This window comes from Peromyscus californicus, unplaced genomic scaffold (genome assembly GCF_007827085.1).
Source record: "Peromyscus californicus insignis strain IS unplaced genomic scaffold, ASM782708v3 Scaffold_8__1_contigs__length_139910024, whole genome shotgun sequence".
Lineage (NCBI taxonomy): Eukaryota > Metazoa > Chordata > Mammalia > Rodentia > Cricetidae > Peromyscus > Peromyscus californicus.
The window spans coordinates 127,993,154-128,019,802 of NW_026294606.1; the positions used below are offsets into that span (position 1 = coordinate 127,993,154).

General features: G+C 51.7%; 2 protein-coding genes across 10 annotated transcripts; both read left to right on the plus strand.

Moving 5' to 3' along the window:
- Nucleotides 1–629: 629 nt before the first annotated feature.
- Nucleotides 630–23,776, plus strand: LOC128102931 (probable splicing factor YJU2B). 9 transcript variants are annotated; one of them, XM_052726859.1, is made up of 14 exons: nt 630–741; nt 4,755–4,993; nt 7,792–7,845; nt 8,217–8,299; nt 9,092–9,147; nt 10,433–10,493; nt 11,656–11,798; nt 11,874–12,046; nt 13,138–13,276; nt 15,287–15,830; nt 16,392–16,567; nt 17,945–18,121; nt 18,208–18,432; nt 20,560–21,382. In XM_052726859.1, the coding sequence occupies exons 2-14, from the start codon at nt 4,991–4,993 to the stop codon at nt 20,715–20,717; spliced, it is 1,992 nt and encodes a 663-aa protein (XP_052582819.1). In that variant the 5' UTR covers nt 630–741; nt 4,755–4,990; the 3' UTR covers nt 20,718–21,382. The 9 variants fall into 9 exon arrangements, 8 of the variants coding, with proteins under 8 accessions (XP_052582819.1, XP_052582820.1, XP_052582824.1 ...); XM_052726860.1 differs by lacking the exon at nt 630–741 and adding an exon at nt 3,172–3,693; XM_052726862.1 differs by lacking the exons at nt 630–741; nt 20,560–21,382 and adding an exon at nt 23,662–23,776 and having other exon boundaries at nt 3,735–4,993.
- Nucleotides 23,757–25,973, plus strand: CUNH19orf53 (chromosome unknown C19orf53 homolog). Its single transcript, XM_052726866.1, has 3 exons — nt 23,757–23,870; nt 23,955–24,010; nt 25,267–25,973. Exons 1-3 carry the CDS (start codon nt 23,780–23,782, stop codon nt 25,405–25,407), a joined length of 288 nt encoding a protein of 95 aa, XP_052582826.1. The 5' UTR covers nt 23,757–23,779; the 3' UTR covers nt 25,408–25,973.
- Nucleotides 25,974–26,649: the final 676 nt, after the last annotated feature.

Sequence of the window (26,649 nt, forward strand, 5' to 3'; positions counted from 1 at the left end):
TCTTGGCTGCATATATGTATGTGCACCACATGCATGCCCAGAGGTCCACGGTGATCTCTCCTTGGGGATCGCTCCTTCCCTCAGACCTTCACCTTCGTGGCACCCTAGCACTCACCCACATGCACACATTTTTTTTTAAATATAGTCTCACACTCTCCTAACTGGCCTTTGATTATGTAGACCAGACTACCTGTCTCTGCTTCCAGAGTGTTGGGATTAAAGGCGTTCGCCAGCACGCCTGGTCATAAATGTAATTTTTTTAAATCCATAAATGAATAGCCGGTGCTCTGCAGCCCCGGGGTAATCGGATAATCCCACCACTTGAAGATTACAAGGCGAGTCAGAAGTTCAGAGTCATCCTCAGCAATATAATGAGTTCATGGCCAAATTGGGCTACAACAACAACAAACTTCTCAAAAATCAATTAATCAAAGCTTTAAAATGACGAATCAGCTCTTTTTGAAAGCGCAGCCGCCAAGCCTGGGCGGTGGCAAGTTAGCACTTCCGGGAGGGAGGGGCCTGGCAGCCATCTCAGATTGGGCCCCGCCGAGTGGGCGGGGCTTTTCCAGCTCGACGGGCCGGAATGGGTCTGCCTGCAGGACTCTCAGCCAATCAAGATGGCGGAAGTGCCTCGCCCCGCCTCGCGCAGGCGCCTTCGCTCCGCGGAGGCGGGCGCTCCGCGGGTTCTCGGGCCGGGTGTGCTTCCGGGCTGGTGGCGGCGTGACGTCAGGAGGAGGGCAGGTAGGTACGGGGTGCGGACCGGTCCGCGGCGGCGACGGGGGTGGCAGGACCTCGATCCCACCCCTGCGGCTTGGCGCGGGCGATGCGAGACCTGCGGACGCGAGCGGGTTCCCAGGGCCCCTAGCCGTCTTCCTGCAGAAGATGAGCCCTCCAAGCCCAAGTGTGGAGCATGGTGCTTAGGAACAGTAGCTTGAGGGCCGGCGAGGTGGCTTAGCTAGCAGTGGCGCTTGCGGCCAAGGCTGACGACATGAGTTCGACCCCCGAGCATGGTGAAAAAAGTCGATTCTTGTGGGGTGTTGTCTGACCTGCACACACTTTGTGGCACGCTCCCCCAACACACACAAAAGAAATGAATGTAATTTTTAAGGGGCTGGAGAGATGGCTTAACGGTTAAAGCTTGTACTGCTCTTGCAAAGGACTGGGGTTCAGTTCCCAAAGCTCACATCTGCCTGTAGCACCAGAGAATCCAACCCTCTTGCACTCACTCGTTCATAAACACATACACATAACTTAGTAATTTTTACAGTTGTTAGTAGGTAGGAGAAAGAGCTGAAATCGTCCTTGCTCTTTGTCCCATGCAAGATTTCTTCTCAATGCTTAACACCTGCGACGACTTCCAATTGCAGCCATGACAGCTGCGTCCTTTAGAAAACTACTTCTTTTCCACATGAGGAAACCGAAGGTCAGCGGTAGCGGCTGGCCCGGAGTCAGGCAGCTGGGAAGCAGCAGGGGAGACTGATAGGCTTGCTCAGGCAGGTCAGGAATGCCTGATGACCTCATCCCTGTGCATACACCTGAGCAGCCTGCATGTAACCTGGCTGTGGAACTGTGACTAACCATCTTAAGGCTTCGGAAGCCGAGGCTGGGGGATCTGAAGTACAAAGCTAGCCTGGACTACATAGAGGGGCGTGTCTCCCAAAACATTCTAAAACGGACCCCAAGCCCACACTGATTCACAAGCTAGGTGTCTACACTTACTTCATTACAGCAAGCTCCAAAGTCATTCCTCCTGTCAGGACCCCCATTTTCCTTCTTTTGTTTGTTTTGTTTTTGCTCTTTGAGATGGGGTCTCACTGTGTAGTTCTGACTGGCCTGGACCTGCTGTGTAGATCAGATTGGCCTGGAACTCAATCTGTACTCCTGGTTCTGCCCCCTGAGTTTGTGAGGCATGCGCCATCACGCCCTGGACCTTATTCCCTCCTGACAGGTGAAGAAGTGGGAGCTCCAGGAAAGTCAGAGACCCAGGCAGCCGGGACCCCAGACCTGGCGGGACCCCAGACCTGGCGGGCACTTAAGTACTTGGCCATCGAAAGTATTTGGGTGAGGGGGCAGCAAGATGGCTCAGTAGATGAGGACACTTGCTGCCGCCCGGCCTGACAACCTGAATTCCATCTCTGGACCCACTCGGTGGAAGGAGCGAACTGCCTCCTCCAGGTTGTCCTCTGACCGGCACAAACTGTGACGCATTCGTACCTGGACACACACAATGATTTTTTTAACTTAGGGGTGGAAAGATGGTTCAGCAGTTAAGAGACATACTGCTTTTCTAAAGGTTCTGAGTTCAGTTCCCAGATGACTCACTGCTGCCTGTAGCTCCAGCTCCAGGGAATCTGCCATCCTCTCCTAGACTCTGTGGGTATGTGCGCACACACACAAAATTTAAAATAAATAAATCTTTTTTTAAAAAAAAATTCTCAAGCCAGGCAGTGGTGACACACACTTTTAATCCCAGGAGACAGAGGTGGCAAATCTCTGAGTTTGAGACCAGTCTGGTCTACATAGTGAGTCCAGGACAGCCAGCACTCCCTGTCTTGAAAACCCCAAAAAAGAAAGAAAAAAAATTTTTTTTTTTACATTTTATCTATTCATCTTGTATGCGTTCGTGTGCAGGGTATATGTCATGGCACATGTGTAGATCAAGTCTGTTCTCCCTTCCACCATGTGGGCCCCAGTTTTCAGGTTTTAAGTGGTTGGGGAGCTACATCTCAGCCTTTTGGTTAATCTAAGATCAAGTGTAAATCATTGAGCATCTCAGAAGACAGGTTACACTTACGTGTAATTCAGACTTACCAATAAAAATAAGATTGGGAGCCAGAATGGTGGCTCAGGGTGTCATAGTAGCTGCCACACAATCCTGGAAGCCTAAAACCCTGGTAAGTTTGAAAGGACACAAAGTTGTCCTCTGGCCTGCACTTACGCGTGTTATACACACACACACAATAATAAAATTTTTTAAGAAATTGGTTTTCAGCTGGGCGGTGGTGGCGCACGCCTTTAATCCCAGCACTTGGGAGGCAGAGGCAAGCGGATGTCTGTGAGTTCGAGGCCAGCCTGGTCTCCAAAGCGAGTTCCAGGCAAGGTACAAAGCTACACAGAGAAACCCTGTCTCGAAAAACCAAAAAAAAAAAAAAAGAAAGAAAGAAAAGAAATTGGTTTTCCCAAGGCCAATCTTTTGCCTGATATCCATACGTGCTTTTAGCCTAGGGCAGTTGAGCACAGATATTGTGTGGTAAGAAGACAGAAATGTGTGTTATCCATCTGTCAGTTTTACCTGCCTGTGTTCACTCTAGAGCACCCCTCCTCCCCAACGCAGCTGTCCCCTCCCCCAGTTCTGACAGTTCTCTAACTTGCATGAGTCTCTGCTGCTCGCCCAGTTAGCATTTATTTCAAGACTGGGTCTCCTGTAGCCCTGACTGACTTTGAACTTGATCCTCCCGCTTCCACTGTCTGAGTGCTAAGATTACAAGCATGTTCCACCACATGTGATTTGTGCAATTGGTAGAACCCAGAGCTTCCTGCATGCTAAACAATGCTATACTAACTAAGCCACATTCCTATCCCTTTTTTGTTTGTTTGGTTTTTCGAGACAGGGTTTCTCTGTGTAACCCTGGCTGCTCTGGAACTCACTCTGTAGACCAGGCTGCCTCTTCCTCCTGAGTGCTGGGATTAAAGGTGTGTGCCACCACTACCTGGCTCTTATTTTTATTTTTTATAAACTTACTTATTTTGCAGTGCTGGGGATGGAACCCAGGATCTTCTGCATGCTAAGCAAGCACTGTCCCCATGAGCTAGATCCCTAAACTGTTTTAGTTTTATTTTGACATTGCCCAGTATATTGCCCGTGCTGGTCTTCAATTTGGACTCCTCCTATCTCAATCCTGTTATCCTTAGTAGCTGGGGTTATAAGAATTACACCTGGCTCCAAGAAGTGACTTTAGATTGGGTGATTGGATGAGGCCTCTGGCATTCAAGAGAAACAACAAAAACTACATCTTTGGACCTAGGGCTAGGCCAGTGCTCGGGCCAGTGCTTAGAGTCCTCCAGTTAGGGAGGAGGGCTGTGGCTCAGTAGTGGAGCCCCTGCTTAGAATCCTCCAGTTAGGGAGGAGGGCTGTGGCTCAGTAGTGGAGCCCCTGCCTAGAATCCCCCAGTGAGGGGCAGGGAAGTGGGTCAGTGGTAGAGTGCTGTCTTGGCCTTTGGGAGGCTCTGAGTCCATCCCAGCAGTTCAGGAACAGTTTGGTTGCCTTGGCCTTTGCGACAGCCAGGAACAGAGAGAAGAGAGGGGTGAGCGACCTCCCAAGGCTGGGAGGCAGTAGGGCCTGTAGGTTTGATTATAAACTAGACTGGGAGCCTCTGGAGGCCAGGGCATCATGACACAGTAGCACATACTATGAGAGACCCCTGCTGGGCCTGGGAGACTGTTCATGACTTTCTACCAAGCTTACAGTCTGAGTTTGCTGAAAACTTGAAGTGGGAAAAGAGAGAACTGACTCCTACAAGTTGTCCTCTGACATGCTTAACATGCCATGTACATACACATACAGGCACATAAAATAAATAATTTAGGATGTAAATTGAAAAGGAGCCCCTTGCAGCTTCTGCATCAGGAGCAGGGCAGGCAGTAGGAATGGAGGCCTGGGTTAGGACACAGACCACCATCCCTGCTTGGTCACACCAGCATAGAGTCTGGAGCCACATGGTTCTCTTACTGCCTTTCTACCTGTCTCCCTCCAGGCTGTCCTTGGATGCCCGTGTACCCTGTGGAGGCTCAATGCCAGGTCATAACTCAGCCACTGTGAACTTCAGGACATAGGAAGAGCCGAGCCAGACCACCACACAGCCACATCTTTACAGGGCAGCTTGTGGCCTCTGCAGCTCCACAGGAGGATACACCCCACCCCTGCATGCATTGACCAGGCCACTTTCCCAGTTACAGCCTTGTTCGTGACGACCTGTAGGCAGCTCCCAAGATGGTGAGTAAAAGATTCTCAAGCCTGGGTTACTCCTAGGTGCCAGCACAGCCTCCAGGCAGCCCTGCCCTCTCAGGCTCTTGTGTGGTAGCTAGTGACTGTTGTGCATAGTGGTTGCAGATCTTTGCTGGGCACTCAGACCACCACCCAACAAGTCCTCTCCCATCTCGATCTTGCTCCCTCCTTGCCCCTCCCTTTCGGATGCCATTTAGCTGAAGATTATCTTAAACTCCCGACCCTTCTGCCTCAGAGATCAATCATATCCAAGTTCTGGGATTATGCCTGTTGCATCAGAGCTGGGGATGAAGCCAGGGCCTCATGCTTGCTGGGCAGGCACACTGCTGCTGAGCCGCATCCCCAGCCTTGCATTAGCCGCTGTGAAGTGTGGGAGGTGTTCCTGCCCACTCCTCCTTCAGTGCAGTTCCAGAGAGTGTCACCCTGAAAAGGAGGCCCTGCACTGCTAAGCTAAGCAGTCACTCTTGAAAATGTGTAGTAATTGTACGTTTGTCTGTTTACTGTAGAGTGGGTGCACGTGCATGTATGATCAGCTTCGGGGAGCAGGCTCTCCCACCATGCGGGCTCCAGGTTTCACATTCAGGTCCTCAGGCTTGCTGGCAGACACCTTCACCCCCCATCTCCTCAGCCCTAAGTAGTCACCCTTTGTCCTTCCCTCCTCACCATCCCGAGAGCCACTCTTGTGCCCCCAGACTCGGAATCTCCCTGCCATGAGCATGTGTGCCGTCCTGTCTGGTCTCCCAGTCAGCATGATGTGTTCAAGGTTGTTCCATGAACTGTGCCCAAGGCAGGGCTGGTCTCAGGACTCTAGGCAAGTGCTTACCACTAAGTTACGTCCACAGCACTGGACCAGGATTTTGTTGTTGTTGTTGTTGTTTATTTTTGAGATTGTATTTTAATTACATTTCTCCCTTCCCTTTCTTCCTCCAAATTCTCTCATATATCCTTCCCAGCTTGCCTTCACCTTCATGGCCACTTTTTTCATCCCTCTTTCTTACATGTGTATATGTATTTGTATATACATGTGTATTCCCAAATATAACCTGTTGAGTTCTTACAATGTCACGTGTGTGTATATTTCCAGCGTTGACCATTTGGCTGGACAACCCATTGGTGTGTTTCTCCTCGGGGAAGGCTTCCTCTCCTGCTCTTGGTTTCCCTCAGTTACCTGTAGTTCTTTGTGTAGGGTGGAGGCCTCATGGTCTCTCCCTGCTTTGGCATGTCTGTGGTGTCCTTGTTCAGCTCACATTTGGGTGATTGTGTTGGTTTACAGGTATAACTTCTGATGTTGTTAAGAGACACAATCTCACAGCAAAGTCCCTGATCCTCTGGGTCTTACAGTCTTCCTGTTCCCTCTTCCACAGAGTCCCCAGAGCCTTAGGTGTGGGAGTGTTTTGTAGATGTGACCACTGGGTTGTGGTTTTCTGTGGTGGTCTCTGTCTGTTGCAAAGAAAAGTTTCCTGGATGATGGGTCAAGACCAGCAGTTCTCAACCTGTGGGTTGAGACCCTTTGAGGGTAACATATCAGATATCCTGCATTTCAGATATTTACATTATGATTCATAACAGTAGCAAAATTACAGTTATGAAGTAGCAACAAAATAATTTTATGGTTGGGGGTCACCACAGCATGTGGAACTGTATCAAAGGGCCTAGCCTAAGGTCTGGCTTCCATCCCTAGCACCCCATAAACCAGGTGTGTGCACGTCTATAATACCAGCCTTGGGAGGTGAAGCCAGGAGGGTCATGGCCACCCTCAGCTACATAGCAACATTGGGAAAGTTGAGAACCCTGGAGGAGGATGTGGGAAGTCTGGTGTGGAGTGAGGTGCTATAGGCAACACAGCTCAGCTGGTCGGCGTTCTGGTCAGTTGCTCCTCCTGATAACTGTTTGAAGCGTTCCACAGTGAAGAACAAGTCCTGGCTCTGAACAGCCCAGCACAGCCACCATGTCAGAGTGGACCTTCTGCCGGGACCCAGGTTTTGAGACCAGCTTGACAGCCCTAGCTTGGGGGAGGGGTGTCTTTAAATGTATTTCATGGGCTGGAGAGATGGCTCAGAGGTTAAGAGCACTGACTGCACTTCCAGAGGTCCTGAGTTCAATTCCCAGCAACCACATGGTGGCTCACAACCATCTGTAATGAGATCTGGCGCCCTCTTCTGTATACATAATAAATAAATAAATTTTAAAAAAAAGTAAATGTATTTCATGGGTGGCCTAAGAGAAATGCTAGTAGGGCATTGTGCCATACCCCTGTAATACCAGCTCTCGCAATGCTGAGGCAGGAGGATTGCCTTGAATTTGATGCTAGCCTGGGCTATGGAATGAAATTCTGTCTCAAAAAAAAGGTAGAAATGGGCTGTAACTCAGTTGGTGGAGTACTTGTATAGCGTAAGGTCTGGATTCCATCTCCACTCTTCCATAAACTAGGTGTGGTGCATGTCCATAATACCAGCCTTGGAGGTGAAGGCAGCAGCAGGGTCATGGCCAGCCTCAGCTACATAACAAGTTTATGACCAGCTGGGCTACTTGAAACACTGTTTAAAAAAAAAAAAAGACAAACCATTAGGAGTCAGTGGCCATCCCCACTTCTTTACTATTGCCTACAGTCCCCCAAAACATGCAGCCACTCCTGTAAGACAGTGTGGCCTTAAGGAACTCCCAAAGCTATAACAGTTGGTTTTCCAGCCAAGCTGCCCCTGTAGATCAGACACTGGATAGAACTTTCAGCATGTCCCCAGGTCCTGCATTGTCCTCTCTCACTCATGCTTCCCCTCTGTTTTCAGGGTGAAAGGAAAGGCCAAAACAAGTACTATCCCCCAGACTTCAACCCCGAGAAGGTAAGCAGCTTCCCACAACCCCCACAGCCTCAGGGACCAAGTGTCACAAGTCACCTAGAGACGACTCCATGCCCCTGCAGATGTGTGCGGGCTCTGCCCAGTTACCATGCCACTGTATGTAAAGTCCTGCTGTAGACTCTGGTGTCCCTGGGGGCTTCTGGAACTGCTTCCTTCAGATACCAAGGACAACTCTGTCCCTGGCTCCAAACTGTGTACCTTACCAAGAGCTCCACACCTCCCATGTTGCTTGTAGGATGTCAGACTGAAGCCCCTTCCACCCAGGGGGGCACTTGTCCCCCAGAAGGAGGAACAGCAAGGGAACAAGCTGCCCCAGTTTGGCCTTGCCACCTTCACTCACCCTTTCCATACAGCATGGCTCTCTCAACCGATACCACAACAGCCACCCCCTTCGAGAACGGGCTCGGAAGCTGTCACAAGGCATCCTTGTCATTCGGTAAGAAACTATCCACCCCCTCTCCCAAGACCTCCACCTTGCATCGATCTCATGTCCCCGATTGATTGGCCCAGTGCTGCCAGGTTCTAATCCATAAAGCAGGAAGACATTGCATCAGTCAGCTATTGCTGCGTAACAAAACAGTAAGTATTTGTTATTGACAACAAGTCTGGTGCTTCTTCTGGACTTGGAAGGACCTGACTAGGCCTTCTTTCTTCAGAGTAGGGGCTTGGTAGCTGAAGACCAATTGGTCCAGTGGGCCTTGGCCTGTATAGATAGGCTTTCCATAGTGGGTCTCTCTTCCAGCAAACCAGCAGTATCATGGCTCCAAAAGAATGACCAAAAGTGCCAGGACTCTGAAGGCCAAGACCCAGACCTGTCACACTTGTCCCTTCTTCCCCTTCAGTTGCCCAATATGGATCCTGACTCCAGGGCTGGGGCCAGACTCTTGTTTTGCATGGGACAAGCCACAGAGTGATGTACAAGGACATGACCACAGAAGGAAGAGTGGCCAGCCAGGACCTCCAGATACTAGATGGCCTGAGGCAGGGGGATCACTGAGTCCAGGAGTTTAAGAATAGCCTGGATAGCATAGCCAGAATATAGCTTAAGAAGAAAGGGAGCAGCATGGCTCAGTGGGGGAAGGCATTTGTTGCCTAGCCAGACACCTGAATTCAGTCCCTAGAACCCACGCAGTGGAAGGAAAGAACCAGCTCATGACTCTCGTCTTCTGACTGCCACACATACAACGGATAAATAAGTAAACAATGAAAACTCTTGTCTTTTCTCTAGGTTTGAAATGCCATACAACATCTGGTGTGATGGCTGCAAGAACCACATCGGCATGGGTGAGTTCTCCACCACCCTGCCTGCCCCTTCAGCCCCTCTGTGCCAGGTGCTGTGAGACCCCGAGACACCGTCACCTCCAAGGCCACAGAGAAACCCTATCTCAAAAAAACAAGCAAACGAGTGAGAGACAAATGGCACGGGACACATGGGGCACCCCTCCAGGAGCTGGGCCCTCTCCAGCTGCCCAAGAGCCGTAGTGCCTTGTGAGGCCTCATTCTATAGAACCTTTACTCATAGCCCAGCAAGGCCTGCCATTGAGCCTTCTCTTGGAATTGCTCATCCTGGGCAGGGGCAGGACCTCTCTGCAGTGAGCAGGGTCTCAGGACCTGCCCCTAGGTAAGGGCAGGGCAGGGAAGCAAGGGCAGATACTGCTATGGTAGGCTATGGGGCAGAGACAGTGTCATGCCTGTGGCCCACGCCCGGGCTAGCTAGGAGCCAGGAAGTGGGCATGGCAGCCAGATGCACAATGCTGGGGACAAGGTGGCTGTGGAAGGGAAGGGCGAGTGAGGCCTGTGCTGTCAAGGGAAGTGAGGGAGCCCCACGGGCACTTAGACTGTGTGAACAGAGCCTGGCCCAGGGCATGCTCAAGACCCTGAATCCTGTCCCCAGCACTGAACAGTCCCGCTGAACAGTGGGAACTGAACCACCCCCATGCCTCATGGCCACCCTCCAGGCGAAATTAAAGCAGCTGCCCCAGAGAAGGAAACAGCCAGGTCACGCCATCAGTTGCACCCAGGCTCAGCTGTTGTCGCCAGGCTCTGTCACTCAAGGACTGTGTCACCTCCCAGGAAAAATGGACATCCATGAAAGGAGTGCCAAAAGCTGAGTTTACACGCACTCAGGCAGTAGGTCTTTCCTTATTTGCAACAGGGTCTGACTATGTCACCCAGGCATACTTCACCTTGCCTCTGCCTCCCAAGTGCTGGGTCTCAGGTGTACCCCCAAATCCAGCTCTCCATTGACATTTATTCCCAGAGCCCTGTGTGTCAGAATTACAGTCATCTCTGTTGACTAGATGGGAAACTGAGGCCCAGAGGGTTGAGGCACCTTGAGTAGGGATACACAGTGAAAGCAGGGTTGGAAGCTGAGCCTTCCTGTTCCAGTCCACACTTTCCTATGGCCTAGGTACTCCTGTGCCTCCCAAACGTCACTCTCCTGCCTTGAATTTCTGTGCCCTTCCTTCCGGGGCACCTGCCCTGCCAGACAACCAGTCACCAGCTTGTTCCCACCCAGAGCAAAGCTGTCGCAGGTGCCTTGGTCCCAGCCTCTCTCCCACCCTCTCAGGTGTGCGCTACAATGCAGAAAAGAAGAAGGTTGGCAATTACTACACAACTCCAATCTACAGGTAGGAGCGTCTGCTGGTACCTTAGGACAGGCCTGCTGGCACAGGTTGAAGGAAGGGGAAGAGAACTTGGCATCTTCCCCCAGAGCCGTTCTCTGTATAACCGTCCATCTTGGCCTGTCAATCAGGGCTTGTCCCTACCTCCTCAACTCTTCATGGCTCCCACCTTCCCCAGGAAAAGCTCAGGCCCCTCATTCACTCTGCTTCAGGCCGTGCAGCCTCTGCCCCCTCCACACAGGAAGGTAAATGGCCCCACCCCTGCGCTGCGCACACACCACCTTCAAAGAGACCTTTTCTAAAGCCGTTGCCTGTTACGTGGTCACTTTTCTTGCTGGCACGTGCTCATCTCCGGCGCGTAGCCCCTCCCACAGCAGACTGTCTACTCCACTGACTAGCAACATCCCCAGCTGCTGGTACCAGCCTGGCATAGAATAGCCAATAGGAGGGAGGGATGGGGGAGGTAGGGGAGAGTGGGAGGAGGGGAGGGAGGGAGAACAGGGGTTGGCATATAAAATGAAAAAGAAAAATTTTAAAAGAAAGAGGAGTGGGTGGGAGGGTGGGAGGGAGGATGCCCAGGTGGGTGACTAGTTGAGTGGGAGAGTGACTAGGTAGAGGATGGATAAATGGGTGAATGATTGGTGGGTGGATTAATAGGTAGGTGGATAGATCTATAGATGCATAGATGGACCAATGGACAGGTAAGTGGATGGATGGATTAGTAGGTAGATGGACAGACATGTAGGGGGATAAATGGGTGGGTGGGTGGATGGACTGATGGGGTGTGAGTGAACTGATGGAGTGGTGGATAGGTAGATGAGAAATGGGCAGATGAGTGAGAGCAGCTTTAGTGTCTGGGTGGTTGGTATGGAGACAGTCTGACTGTGTGGCCTAGGGAGTGTTGGGATCACAAGTGGGTGCCACCGCACCCTGCACCAGATGTTGGCCAACACTGGAGCATGCTGAGCAGGCCCTGTACTTTGGACCCCCACCCCCTTCTTCAGCCTCTTGGTTGCTCCGTCTGGATGCAAGCCTGCGTGTCTTCCTTGGGGTGACTGCTGGGTGCAGTAGGTGCTGAGTGATTCCTTCAAGAGTGTGGTACACCAAAGGAAGTGGGCAATGGTTCCCATGATAGGACCACTGCATCCTAACTCCAGTTCCTCTCCAGGTTCCGGATGAAATGCCACCTTTGTGTCAACTACATCGAGATGCAAACAGACCCTGCGAACTGTGACTATGTCATCGTGAGTGGTGCCAGTCGCAAGGAGGAGCGTTGGGATATGGAAGACAATGAGCAGGTGCTGACCACAGGTGAGCACCACCTGCTTGCCCATCCCACATGACCCCAGGTGCTTCCCCAGAGTCATGCTTACGTGGTCCTTGCAGAGCATGAGAAGAAAGAGAAACTGGAGACAGACGCCATGTTCCGCCTGGAGCATGGCGAGGCTGACCGTAGCACACTGAAGAAGGCCCTCCCCACGCTCAGTCACATCCAGGAGGCACAGAACGTCTGGAAGGATGACTTCGCTCTGAATAGCATGCTCCGCAGGCACTTTCGGGTGAGGGGGCTCCACAGTGGACATCAGCGCACTCAAACCTGTGTCCCACATCCCACTTGCAAGCTGGTCATTTCCCCTCTGAGCCCCAGGCTCCCTGTGTACAGCAAGCACATAGTCATGCTCCTGCCTCATTTCTTCCTGCTATTATAACATTCCACTGACTGAGAAGTTTATATACTAAAAATGTATTATTCGCTGCTATACAAGCTGGGAGTCTAGCATTAAGACATCTACAAACTGACTCTGTACAGAGTGCCTGGTCGGGTTCCTCAGAACTTCCTGCTGGGTCCTCAAGGGACAGACAGGACACACAGGCTCCTTATGGACTCCTGTGTAAGGCACTGATCCCGTGATGAAGGCGAGCCCTCACAACCTGGTCACCTGCCCAAATCCTCATGTGGTCAGCCATCACACAGCGAACTAAGTTTCAACATAAGCAGGGAGCCAGTTTTGATGATACCTGTCTGTGGTTACAGCCACTCGGGGGACTGAAAATGGGAGGCTCCCAAAAGCCCAGGAGTTGGAGACTAACCTCAAAAACAGAAAGCTGGGCCTGGTGACTCATGCTTATAACCACAATGCTCAGGAAGCTGAGGCAAGGGTACTACTTCAAGTTCCAGGTCCGTCTGTGTTGCAGAGGGAGACCTTACCCCCCGCCTCCAAAAATGAGAGGCAGGTAGAAAAAATTCTAGAACCTCAGCATTGGTAGTGTGGCCAGGCTTAAGTGTGGCATTAAATTCCCTGTCTCCTGTGTGAACCTCCCAAGTCCTGGGATCACAGGCATGGGCCACCCTACCTTCTTTACCATCTTATGGAATTTATCTAGTGGGTCACACCCACAGCCCATCATTGATCAAAGTGTGTTGTAGCACATGGCCATCGTTTTGGCATGAATGCATGAGGGACAGAATGCAGGACACTGACATGACCCCCTCCACTTGGGTCCCCTTTTGCATCACGGGTACTGTATGGGCCCTTCCCTTGCTTCAGTGTCAAGGGAGAAACTGAAACCCAGTGCCAGGAGTGAGACCTGTGGGTCTCAAGGAAGCAGGGTTCTGATCTCCCTCCCTGTGTGTCACACCCACCCACAGGAAAAGAAGAAAGCCATGCAGGAGGAGGAAGAGAAGGACCAGGCACTGCAGGCGAAGGCCAGCCTAGCCATCCCTCTCGTGCCAGAGTCAGAGGACGACCGGAGGCTGGCCGCCCTGCTAAGGTTGCACACGCTGGACTGTGAGTGGTGGCACTGGGCCAGGAGGTCCATGGGAGGCAGAGGTTGCATGCAGGGTTTGGGGCTCCTGGTCCCTAAGGGGCCCTGTTGCTCACAGTGGTGGGGAGAAAGCTCAAGGCTTGGGTCTGGTCTACGCACACTCTGCCCCTGAACCTGAGACCCTGTACAGAAAAGTAACCCTTCTTCCCCACAGCCTATGAAGACAAACAGAAACTGAAGCGCACAGAGATCATTCACCGCTCTTGGTTCCCCTCGGCCCAGGGACCCAGTGCTAGCAGCAGCAAAGCTAGCAATGTCCTAAAGAAGCTGTGCCAGGGCCGCAGACCAACCCCTAGCACCACAGGCACAGTGGGGGACCTGGGCATAGTGAGGAGAAGGTCTCGAGAAGTTCCAGGAAGCCCCCAGAGTGCAGCAGACGGTCCCTTGCCAGCAGAACCAAGAGGGCCACCAGGAGCCACCCAGGACAGCCCTCAAGAGACAGCAGCGGCCCCTAGGACCAGCAAGACACCAGAATCCAAGAGGAACTGTAGAGAGCAGGCCTTACCCCTAGGTTCCTCCCAGGAAGACCTACTGCACCCCAGTACCCCCAGTGCCTCCCTGGTGGCTGACTACTCAGACTCAGAGAGCGAGTGAGGGAGTCAGAATTCCGAGGACCGGAAGCCAGGACCAGGACTCAGCCAGACCTTATGGACTGCAGGCCCCGCTGCTGCCCGCCCAGCCACAGCCTTCTCTCCCTCTACAGATCATTATTTATTTAGTCTTGGTGAGGATGTCTGTGCCTTGGGGTAACCGCTGACACCCTAACATTAAAGCCCTGTTCTTTGTCCCTGACTTGGGTTGCCAAAGTCACCTAGTAGCCATCCCGCCTTCACTTCCACCAACTGAGCCGATGCTGCTACAGCCGCTGTGGTGACAACAGTGTCCCCACAGGACAGGATCAAGGTTGGCCATGGCCGCCATGCAGTGGCGGTGCGGCAGCAGCGAATACCTTTGATCCTGGCACTCAGGAGGCAGAGGCAGGTGGATCTGAGTTCGAGGCCAGCCTGGGCTTCATAGTGAGTTCCAGGTCAGCCAAGGCTACACAGAGAAACGCTGTCTTGGAAAATAAAAACAAAGCCGGGCCACGGTGGCGCACGCCTTTAATCCCAGCACTCGGGAGGCAGAGCCAGACGGATCTCTGAGTTCGAGGCCAGCCTGGTCTACAGAGCGAGACCCAGGACAGGCACCAAAACTACACACAGAAACCCTTTTTCAAAAAAGAAAAAAAACAAAAGATTGGTCATGGCCTGGGGTGGCCTCCTGTATGAGGTAGCAGGGACTACATAGGAAGGTTAAAAGAGGGCCAGGCTGCTGGAGCCACAGAAATAATACTAGGGGTAGGCAGGAAGGACATCCAGCCTGCAGGCCATAGGCTGGTATGAGCCACTCATGATGACCCAACCAGGAGGGGTGCTTGTGAAACAACCACCAAAAATGCTCTGGTCCCACCAGTGGTGGCACACGCCTGTACTCCTGGCACCACAGCAGCAGAGTCAAGGTATGGTCCAGTCCAACCTGGGCTAAGTAGAGAAATCCTTGTTTTGCTTTTTTAAGATAGGGTTTTGCTATACCTGGCTGTTCTGGAACTCACTATGTAGACTAGGGGAACTCAGACTCACAGAGCTCTGCCTCTCAAGTGCTGAAATTAAAGTCTAAGATTTATTTTTAATTAAGCGTTTGTATGTACGAGTATGTTGCCCCAGTGAGGTCTGAAGAGGACCCCTGTAACTGGAGGTAGAGCCAGCTGTGAAGCCACCTGGGAAACGAACTCTGGTCCTGTGCAAGAGCAGCAGTATGCACTCTTAACTACTGAGCAATCTCTTCAGCCCCTAATAATAAAGGTTCCTCATAGTACTTGTTTTTAAAGAAATGGGGCTAGAAGTAGTCCGAGGAAGGTCGTTTGACTCAGTGATTAAGGTTGTCTGTGAACCTGAGGAGGCTGCCGAGTTATCGCTTCTGTAACGGATGAACAGGTCTCGGCAAAAACGACCCCATCACCGACTACCTTAGCGTTCCCAACTTGGCGCTGCGACACCGGAAGAAGCCAATCGCTGCGTGCGTGCATGCGCAGGCGCCTGCACCAGGACGCGGCTCCGCCCCTCAGCCTGACCCGGCTGCTGCAGTGTATCCCAGCGCGCCAGGCACCATGCGTCTGGAAGCCATCCGTTACTCGCCGGGCTCGCTGCAAATCCTCGACCAGCTGCAGCTGCCTGAGCACTGCCGCTACGAGGCACTGGGTTCGGTGCAGCAGGCCGGGGAGGCCATCCGCGCCATGAAGGTGCGCGGCGCCCCCGCCATCGCGCTGGTGGGCTGCCTCAGCCTGGCGGTGGAGCTGCGGGCGGGCGCCGGCGGTCCCGGGCTTGCCGCTCTGGTGGCCTTCGTGCAAGACCAGCTGCGCCTCCTCGTCGCCGCCAGACCCACCGCTGTCAACATGGCCCGTGCCGCCCGCGATCTGGCTCGCGTGGCAGCTCGGGAGGCGGAGCAGGAGGGTGCCACCGAGGAGACCTTGCGGGAAAGGTACGGGATCCTGGACCAGGCAGTGCAGCCGTGTCTCGTGTCCAGGGGCCCACTTGCAGGACTAAAAGTCCATCCCTGCGCTGTGTTCCCCAGGCCCTTGAACTCAGCCCCTTAGCAGCACCACACCAGCTTTATGACACCTGTTCTGCAAGGTTTTGCCATGAGGTTTTGTGTGCTCTGCCCTGCTTTCCTCTCTGCGGATCTCTTTCCTTCCCCACTTCCGGTCAAGCCACTTCTCAGTTTTCTGCCGAACCTGTCAGGTTCCTGCTCCCTCCTCTCCCCTTCTGTAGTAACACCTTGTCTGTCCCTAACACTGCCTTCTTGTCCTTCTTTTTACCAGTTAATTAACTGTCTCTCCCACCCTGATGTCATCACCGCAGAGGGCTTTGTTGTTTACTGCTGTGCCCTACCCCCAGCACCTGGCTTACATACAGAGATTTAGTGAGTAGAGTGGCAGGTGTGTCCCCAGAGAAGGTCCCAGGAGAGCCCCACAACTTTGAGGGTCGGGTAGCAGCTAGCCAGGTCCACTCCAACAGTGCTAAGAGCTCCTGTTGTCTCCAGAGTAATCAGCTTTGCTGAAGATATGTTGGAGAAGGACCTCAGAGATAACCGGAACATCGGGGACTTGGGAGCCCGCCACCTCCTGGAGCAGACCAGCCCCAGGGGTGGCAAGGTGACCGTGCTAACCCACTGTAACACTGGCGCTCTGGCCACTGCTGGCTATGGTACAGCCCTAGGTGAGGAGGCACCATCAATTGTTAGGGCATGGGAGGGTCTTTTTTGGGTACAAGGCAAAACACCTTGAGCTGGAGGTGTTGTTCAGTGGCAAGAGTGCATGCTCAGCTTGGGCTGGCTCGGCAGTTAATAGCTGTACTACTTTAGAAAAGAACCTGTTCAGTTCTCAGCACCCACACGGAACAGCTCATAACCACCTGCAACGCCAGCTGCAAGAGAACCCAGCACCCTCTTCTGGCCTCCACGGGCACCTGCACTCACATGCATATACACACACATAATTAAAAATGAGTTCTTTTAAAAGAGTATATGCTTAGCATGAACAAAGTCCAGGATTTAGTCCCCAGAACACAAAAGAAGGAACCCAAACTACTTCAGCCACAGAAATGTGAGTATTGGTTTTGTATTTTCAAATATTATTTTTGTGTGTATGAGTGTCTTTGCCTGCTTGTGTGTGTGTGCACATGTGCCTGGTGCCCAGGGGGGACAAAAGACAGTACTGGCTCCTCCAAAGCTGGAAGTACACACGGTTGTGAGCCACCGTGTGGGTGTTTGGAACCAAACCCAGGTCCTCGGTAAGAATAACAAGTGCTCTTAACCACTGGGCCATCTCTCCAGCCCAGGATATTAGGAGGTTGTTGTTGTGTTTTCCTGCCCCAAGTATATCTGTTCATGTACAGAGACACGTAGGAAGTCACTTGCAGGTAGGTATGGGTATATCAAGTCCAACTAGTGGTGTTAGGACCCTAGCCCCCATTTTGCCCGTGGATTGAAGTAATTCTGCTATCAGAGACCAGAAAGTTCCCTGGGTCACCTGCCTAGAGAAGGGGCATAGTGTTGACTCCCAGAGGACAGGGAGTAAGAAGGGAAAGCTGTGACCAGGAGATAGGGATCTGGGAGTCAAGGCAGCAGATTCCTCCTGGCCCTTGGTTGTCCAGGAAACTCTCCTGTCTGCCTAAACCCAGCACTGGATTTTGGGAACCCAGATCTTTAGAAGAAGGCTCATGTACCCCATTCATTGACTTAGCCAGCATTCACTAAACAACTACTGACTTCCAGGGAGTGAACTGTGGAAGACGCCAGGCATCTGCAGCCTTGAGTACAAAGGAATGACAGGGGACTTAGAATATGGGTCAGCAGTGTGGCACTGCTGAGAACCCTCCACTAAGAGCTGGGTGTGCGGGGCTGCTGTACGAGACTGAGGAATCTCGGGGTGTCAGAAAGTGGATGTAAAAATGATGTGAGCAGATGAGAACAGTGTGTCAGGCACAGGAAACAGCTGCAGAAAGGGCTGAGAGTATGCTGTGCTCTGCACTCGCCTCAGCATTTGCAGCCCTAGTCTCAGGGCCACGCTGCTTGTCCGCTGGGATACCCCACAGGTGTGATCCGCTCCCTGCACAAGATGGGCCGATTGGAGCATACCTTCTGCACAGAGACCCGGCCCTACAACCAGGGAGCCCGGCTGACGGCCTTCGAGTTGGTCTATGAGCAGATTCCTGCTACTCTCATCACTGACAGCATGGCAGCCGCTGCCATGGCCCACCAGGGTGTGTCAGGTCAGTGGGCTGGGCACAGTGGGCAGGTAGTGCAGTGGGCAACCAAAGCCAGGTACGTGACCTTCCCAACTCTCCCCCACCCCCAGCTGTGGTAGTCGGAGCTGACCGGGTCGTCGCCAACGGAGACACAGCCAACAAAATAGGCACGTACCAGCTGGCCATTGTCGCCAAGCACCACGGTATCCCCTTCTACGTGGCTGCCCCCAGCTCATCCTGTGACCTCCATCTGGAGACTGGCAGGGAGATTGTCATAGAGGAACGCCCTAGCCAGGAGCTGACTGACGTGAATGGAGTCAGAATTGCGGCCCAGGGTAAGGTGTGGGCTTGGCACTCAGGGTACTGTGCACTTCCGTGGCATGAGCTGCTTTGCTCATCCAAGCTCCTCAGCTGGATTCTGATGATGGAGGTTAAATTCAAAGTCAGACTTTGTAAATAGTGCTAGATGGCTAGAGATGGGGCTCAGTAGGTAGTGTTGGGATGGGGACCTGAGTTTAGTGCCCAGAACCTACTTTTTAAAAAGACAACTGTGAGCCGGGCGGCGGCGGCGGCGGCGCACGCCTTTAATCCCAGCACTTGGGAGGCAGAGGCAGGAGGATCCCTGTGAGCTCGAGGCCAGCCTGGTCTACAAAGCGAGTTCCAGGACAGGCGCAAAGCCACACAGAGAAACCCTGTCTCGGGAAAAAAAAAGAAAAAAAAAGAAAGCTGTGGTGGCACAGGTGTTTTTTTGTCTATTTGTTTGTTTTTGTTTTTAATTAATTAATTTATTTTTGGGGACAGAGTTTCTCTGTGTAGGTAGCCTTGACTGCATTGGAACTTGCTTTATAGACCAGGATGACCTTGAACTCAGAGCTAGCTGCCTGCCTCTGCCTCCCAAGTGCTGGGATTAAAGGCATGTGCCACCACCACCCAGCATGGCAGAGATTTAGAATCCCAGTGCTGGGGAGACAGAGAAGGCAGATCCCTGGAGCTTTCATCCAGACGAGTCTAGTCAGCCAGCCTCAGGTTCAGTGAGAGACTGTCTCAAAAACTAAGCTGGTTCCTGAGGAACCACAACTGAGGTGGACCATTAGCCTCTATATGCAAGAGCACATGGACACACATAAAGAATAGTGCTAGGTGTGGTGGTGCAGCCTGTAATCCCAGCACTCCAGTAGCCCAGGCAGGAGAGCCCCACAAGTTCAAGACCAGGTGGTACAAGTGAACCTCAGGCTAATGTGGACTGCCAAGTGAGACACTGTCTGAAACACCAAAAACAATCAGAAAAGCGTGAAACTGACCAGGCTGCCTGGACAGAGGTCTATACAGACAGCCAGGCATGGTGGTACATACCTGCACTCCAGCACTGCAGAGGCTGAGGCAGGAGGGCAGCTAAGAGTTCAGGATCGTCTTGGCCCACATAGTGAGACCTCATCTCAAAAATCAGGAAGACCCAGGCAGTGGTAGCAAACACCTTTGATCCCAGCACTCGGGAGACAGAGGCAGGCAGATCCCTGTGAGTTCGAGGCCAGCCTGGTCTACAGAGTGAGATCCAGGACAACCAGGACTTTACCCAGAGAAACCTTGTCTCGAAGGAAAGAAAGATCAGAAAGCTGGGGCCCTAGTGGCTGCTCATGAGGCCATGACAAGATCACCAGTTCAAGGCTAGCCTAGTCAACATAAACTCTGTCTCAAAATAAACATTTTAAAAGGGGCCAAGGATATAGCTCAGATATGGAGCATTTGCCAGAATGTACAAGAGGCCTGAGATTCAACACCTAATACTACATAAAAAAAAATTTTCGGGTTGGGGATTTAGCTCAGTGATAGAGCGCTTGCCTAGCAAGCGCAAGGCCCTGGGTTCCATCTTCAGCTCAAAAAAGAAAATTTTTTTTTCACATTAAAAGTAGTCAAAATACATTGTCTTAAAGATTAAACAAGATATTTTCAAATAATTTGCTGGTCTTAGTGGTGCTCATCTGGTGAACCTGGGAGGTAGAGGCAGGAAGACAAGGACTTCAAAACCAGCTTTGGCTACATAGAAAATTTGAGTCCAGCCCAAGCTACATATATGACCCTGTGTTAGAAAAGTAATTACATTTTTAAAATTGATTTTCAAAACATCTGTGAAGGGCTCCGCCCCATCCTCAGAACAGATGTTTTGAGCACACTCACATTGGAGCCAGTGCAAAAGCCCTGGGGTAGATTCTGGAATTCTATAAATCTTGGATCAGGTAAGAATGGGGTCCATAAGGCTAAGACTGAGGCCTTCTTGAGCAGCAGGAGCTATGGCTATGTTCCTAGCCTCAGTGCCCGCACCTTTACGAATGATTTGGTATGTGTAGACCCCTGGATTCTCAAGGACTCACTAACCCCAAGAATTGCTGTGGTGAGGACAAATGACACCAGCCAGGGAGTTCCCAGAGCCAAAGCCCCACCTCATGTGCCCTCTCTCCCTGCAGGAATCCGGGTTTGGAATCCTGCCTTTGATGTCACCCCCCACGAACTCATCACCGGTGGCATCATCACTGAGCTGGGTGTCTTTGCCCCTGAGGAGCTCCGAGCAGCCCTAAGTGCCTCCATCTTAGAGGGACAGACCCTAGATAGTCCCCAGATGTGACTAGCAGGCTCTCCCCAACCTGCTCTGGTTCCTCTGGTTTTATAATAAAGTTCTCAAATGGCTACCCAAAAGCTCATCCTCACCCATACCCCCTCTTCCAGCTGCTGAAGCAGACTGGATTTACCAGGCTCTGCAGAGTCCCAGCATCTACAACAAAGCTGCCCAAGTTCACATTCCAGCTCCTCCTGTGTATGACCATGCATGGGGTACAAAACCAAGTGTGGGGATACATACCTGTAATCCCAGCTCCTGGGAGGCTTTCTTTGGGTTTTAGGCTACCCTGGGCTACAGATTGAAAAAAACAAACAGGAACATAGGGATAATGAGGATGGTCTTAGCTGCCTTTGAAGTATTTGGGCTTTTTTCAAGACAGGATTTTTTTTTTTTTATGTTTTATAAAATCTTTATTGACAAATAATTCACATAGTATACAATTTGTCTGTTTGTACAATTTGATAGACTTTAGTCCAGCATCCTCATAGGCCCATGACACCATCACCACTTTCTATTTTAGAACATCGCTATCTTCAATTTCATACACACATATAATGTATGGTAATTACATTCCATCTAATCTTTTTAAATGAACATAATATCTGCAATTGTAACCATTTTTTTAAGTTCACATTTCAGTGGCATGAATTACATTCAAGATATTAATTACATTTGTGGTATTCATTAATTATATTAATTGTATTGATTAATTACATTCATGATATTATGTCCTGATACTACTGTCCATTTATGGGCTTTTCCATCACACAAAACAGAAACTTAGGAATCATTGCTCTATATTCCTTTCTTCTCCAGCTTGAGATAATGTCTAATCTTTCTGTCTATGAATTTGTATATTCTATATATTTCATGTAATAGAAATCTACAGTATTTAAGACAGGATTATCTAAGTAGCCCTCACTGTTCTGGAACTTTCAGCCCCGGCTGGCCTTGAACTCACAGAGATCTACTTGTCTCTGCCTCCTGAGTCCAGGATTAAAGGTGTGCACCACCACCACCCAGCTATTAATTTTTATTTTATGTATCAGTGCTTTACATGCAAGTGCCTGGTGCCCTCTGAAGCCAGAAAAGGACACTGGATCCCCTGGAACTGGAGTTATTGATGGTTGTGAGCTGCCACGTGGGTGCTGGGAACAAAACCCAGGTCCTCTCTGCAAGAGCAGCAAGTCCTCTAGAAGAGGACACCAAAGTTCATGAATCAAGATAAATGGTTTTGGGTTTTTTTTTTTTTTTTTTTTTTTTTTTTTTTTTTTGGTTTTTAGAGACAGGGTTTCTCTGTGTAGTTTTGGTGCCTGTCCTGGATCTCGCTCTGTAGACCAGGCTGGCCTTGAACTCACAAAGATCCGCCTGGCTCTGCCTCCCAAGTGCTGGGATCAAAGGCGTGCGCCACCACCGCCCAGCCAATGTTTGTTTTTTTTAAGACAGAGTCTCTATGTATCTCTGGCTGGCCTGGAACCTGTTATGTGGACCCGGCTGGTCTGGAACTCACAGAGACTCACCTGCCTCTGCTTCCTGAACAAAGAGTAAAGGTGTGATCCACCACAGCCTGCTTTGCTTTTTTTTGAGAGTCCCTGAAGCTGGAACTCAACAATTAGGCTAGGCTGCAGGGACCCTCCTGTCTCCAGTCCCCTCAGCACTGGGATCACAGGTATGTGTTGCACAAATCCTAATTGGTCTTAATAAAAACCCAGAGCCAGGTATCAGGGTGAAAGCTGAAAGATCAGAGAAGCAGAGCAAACCACAGCCATCACCTCTCAACTCACCAACTCCTCAGCCTGGAAGAGAGCGAGTTCCTGTCTCCTCCTGCCTTATGTTCCCTTCTCTGCCCAGCCATATCACTTCCTGTCTCAACCTCCCTAGTGCTGGCGTTAAAGGTGTGTGATCCCTTAAAGGTGTGTGCCACCACTGCCTGACCTCTATGGCTACTGTGGTTAGCTCTGTCCTCTGACCTTCAGGCAAGCCTTATTTCCTAGATTACAAACAATGTATCACCACAGGTATGTGCACCATCACTCACTGGGGATGGAGCTCAAGTCCTCACACATGGACAGTAAACACTTTACCCACTGAGTAATGTTCCCAGCCACCAGGTGCATATTTTAAATCTTTAATATAGAAAAGAAGCCGTGGTGGCAGTGGCGCACGCCTTTAATCCCAGCACTCGGGAGGCAGAGGCAGGCAGATCTCTGTGAGTTCAAGGCCAGCCTGGTCTACAGAGCAAAATCCAGGACAGGTACCAGAACTACACAGAGAAACCCTGTTTCAAAAAACCAAAAAAAGGGGCAGGGTGGTGGTGGCGCACGCCTTTAATCCCAGCACTCGGGAGGCAGAGGCAGGCGGATCTCTGTGAGTTCGAGGCCAGCCTGGGCTACCAAGTGAGTTCCAGGAAAGGCGCAAAGCTACACAGAGAAACCCTGTCTCGAAAAACCAAAAAAAAAAAAAAAAAAAAAAACCAAAAAAAGAAAAACAAGTAAAAGAATAAAGCTGATGCTGTGACTGTTTTTGTGCTGTACGTGTGACGCTGAATGCCACCCCAGCACAGCTGCAAAATTAAGTGTCATGGTAACCTAAGGGTTTTTTAGTGGCGTGTTGATTTACTTATTATGTGTGTGAATGGTTAAAAAACAATCTGCAGGCGCCAGTCCTCTGAGTGCTGAGATGAACCGAATGCGCCACCACCCAAGATTGCACACTAGTTAGGAGGCATGGCGGCAAGCACCGTTACCTCAGGGCCATCTCACCAATGACTACTTCAGGGTTTTGGCACTCCCTTATTTTCCACCAAAAATGAGTTCCTTGCTTGCCTCACCTCAAGCCTAATTTTGAACTTTTATGTATAAAAAGCACAACCCACCATGTTTTATAATACACAAGTGACCTGCCCCTGTAAATGGTAACGAAATTTTCCTTCGAATTTTTTGGACAGCAGTTCCTGTAAGTGTGCGGCTCTGGGTCCCCTGAGGCCTTCGGTCCCGCTGTCGCCGGTGACGCCACGCGACTTCCGGCTCTCCTGCAGCGGCCCCGCCTCTTCCGGCTTGTGGTGAAACATGGCGCAGGGACAGCGCAAGTTCCAGGCACAGAAACCTAAAAGCAAGGCGGCAGCTGCGGCGGAGCGGAGCCGAGGGCCGAGGAAAGGCGGTGAGGAACGGGGTGGAGGAGGGCGAGAGGGCGGCGGAACTCGGGGAGGGCGGCCCAGGCTCACAGGCTGGTGTCGCTCCGCAGGTCGAGTCATCGCTCCCAAGAAGGCGCGCGTCGTGCAGCAGCAAAAGCTGAAGAAGGTGAGGGGAGCGCAGCGGTGGGTGACGCGGGATCAAGCGGGCCGGCTGGACTCCCAGCGCCGCGTCTGTGCCCCCCCCGTTCGATGGATCCAGGGGTTCTGATGTGTGTCAGGGCCCGTCAGCAAATCGCTTCGGGTTTTTTGTTTATTGTTTATGTGCATTAGTGTTTTACCTGTGTCTGTATGTGTGCGTGCATCAAGTGTGTGCCTAGTACCCGAAGAGGTCAGAAGAGGATGTCCAGTCCCGTAGAACTAAAATTCCTGACGATTTTGAGCCATCATGCATGTGCTGGGAACTGAACCTTGGTCTTCAGGGGTCACAAGTGCTGAAGCCGGCTTGGTAGCGCACGCCTTTGATCCTAGCGCTCTGGGAGCAGAAGCAGGCTGATGTCTGAGTTCCAGGCCAGTCTAGTCTATGTGTTTTAATTATATGTATGTGTGTGGGTATGTGCCCATGCCCACAGAGGCCAGAAGGAGAAGCACTTCCACCAGGATCTCGATTCAGTTTCCAGCACCCACATGGCAGCTCACAACCATCTGTAACTCAGCCCCAGGGGATCTCCAGTGCTGTCCAGGCACTGCATGCATGTGGTACACAGACATACGTGTGAGCAAAACACTCTTGTACACATAAATAAGAAATTAATTAGGAAAATTAGAGGCTCCAATCTGGTTTAGATCTTGAGTAGATCATTTGTCTCCCCAGAGCTCCCCTAGGTAGGTTACCCAGCAGCCTGCTCTGCTCTGTGAGGTATCTACTCTCAGGTCCTTAAGTGAAATCCTTCCACGGTCTACCATGGGACCACTTTGCCTTTTGCCTTCCCAGGTTCAGAGGTCATCCTTGAACTCCACTCTTACCCAGTCTGGTCCCTTTAGCATACATCCAGAATCCACCTACTTCTGCCCCATCACCTCCAAGGTTGGATCCTAGCCAACTCTATCCTCTCTCTGCCGTAGCCGCTGAGGCATCTGCCTGTGCTCAAAACTGGTTCCCCCTCTGCCCAGAACCTTCCATGGCTGCTTCCTGCCCGGGTCCTTCACCTCTCCATCCTTTTGTCTGTCCCTCTGGCCTTACTGGCCCTTTAAGGATTCTTTGTCCCGCTGCTAGACATGAGCAGAGCACCCAGGCCTGGTGGTAAGTCAAGGAAAGGGGAGCTTGAATCTGAAGCCGCTCTCAAAAGGAAGTGTGTGTCTGTGTCTGTGTCTGTCTGTCTGTCCAGGCTGGGGAGAGTGAGGGCTGCTCTGTGTCCCCCACAGAGCCTGGAAGTGGGGATCCGGAAGAAGATTGAGCATGACGTGGTGATGAAGGCTAACTCCAGCCTGCCTAAGAAGCTCGCACTGCTCAAGGGGGCGTCAAAGAAGACAGGGGCCACTGCCCCCAGCAAGACACCATCCTAAAGACCCTGGGACTTGGCAGGTGACCCCACAGGCTGGCCAGACTTGAAGAGGACCCTGCTCCAGTCAGTCCTGATGACACCTGGGACAGCAATTGGCAGGTGACCATAAAGCCTGAAGCCAGCTCCCTGGGTACTAAAGAGGCAATCGGCTTCCTGTGGGCTCAGGGCCTGTCTGTACTGGGGTGACACATTGTGATGAACCTGGCTCTGTTATCCCTCCAGCCCTCAAGCAGTCTGATGGGAAGCTGTTTAGGGGCTAGGTGAGCCTCACTGGTCTCCATAAGAAACTTCTCCTATCTACGCAGTGCCCTTGACAGCCACAGACCCGAGAAATGGCAGTGACATCTGTACCTGAAGCTGGCAGCTGGGGATAGTTTCTTCCCTGGGTCCTGGGTTGCCCCAGCCCCCCCAGGTCACCCCCTGCAGTCATCTAGTGTTAGTTGTCTTATACATGAAGAAGGGTTCCATATCTTCAGTGAGGTACCACCTCACCCCGTCAGACTAGTGATCCAGAGCCACTTGGGGACGCTCCAGTGTAACCCAATAAAGCTGTGCTCACAGAGGCCACATGCCATTCTTGTGCTTTCCCGCTCCATTCCTACCCCTTGGCTTGTCGAGCTAGCCTGCTGACACTCCAGAACAAGGACTTGGCCAGCTCAGCTACCCTCATCCATAGCACAGCTCTGCTTCTGTCTCCACTGAGGGGCTCACACCCCTGGTAGTCACTCAGACCTGCTGGACCAGATGTTGATCATGTCATATGCAGGGTGCTTGACGTGGTGGCATCTCCCTTGGTGTGGCCCTGGGACAAGTGATGAGTATGCTGGTGGCCTATCCCTTTTTGCCCAGCCATTTCACTCACTGAGGAGGCAGAAAAGTGTCAGGTTACCAGTGACTGCCCCCAGCCCTGACTGGGTGAATTTGTTCCCGAACAGTCGGAATTTGGTCAGAATTTAGTGTTGAGACTAATGCACCCAGGCTGGCTTCTGGCTGGCCGTGGCCGCTAGGGATGAGATCCACTTCGTGTGTGCTTAGCCAGCACTCTGGGTCACACCCTAGCTCCCAGTGCACTTGCAAGGGGAGGAAGGAGCTACTGGGCTGTAGTCCTGCCAGGACACGGTTGCTCTGCTGTGAGCATGGAGGGCACCTTTAGAGGCTGTCACTCACTTCAAGGCTGGACCTTGAAGGGGTTGTTAGTGCCTCTGGCTTGTGATGAGGCAGTGTCTGGACATGCAGCTCCCCA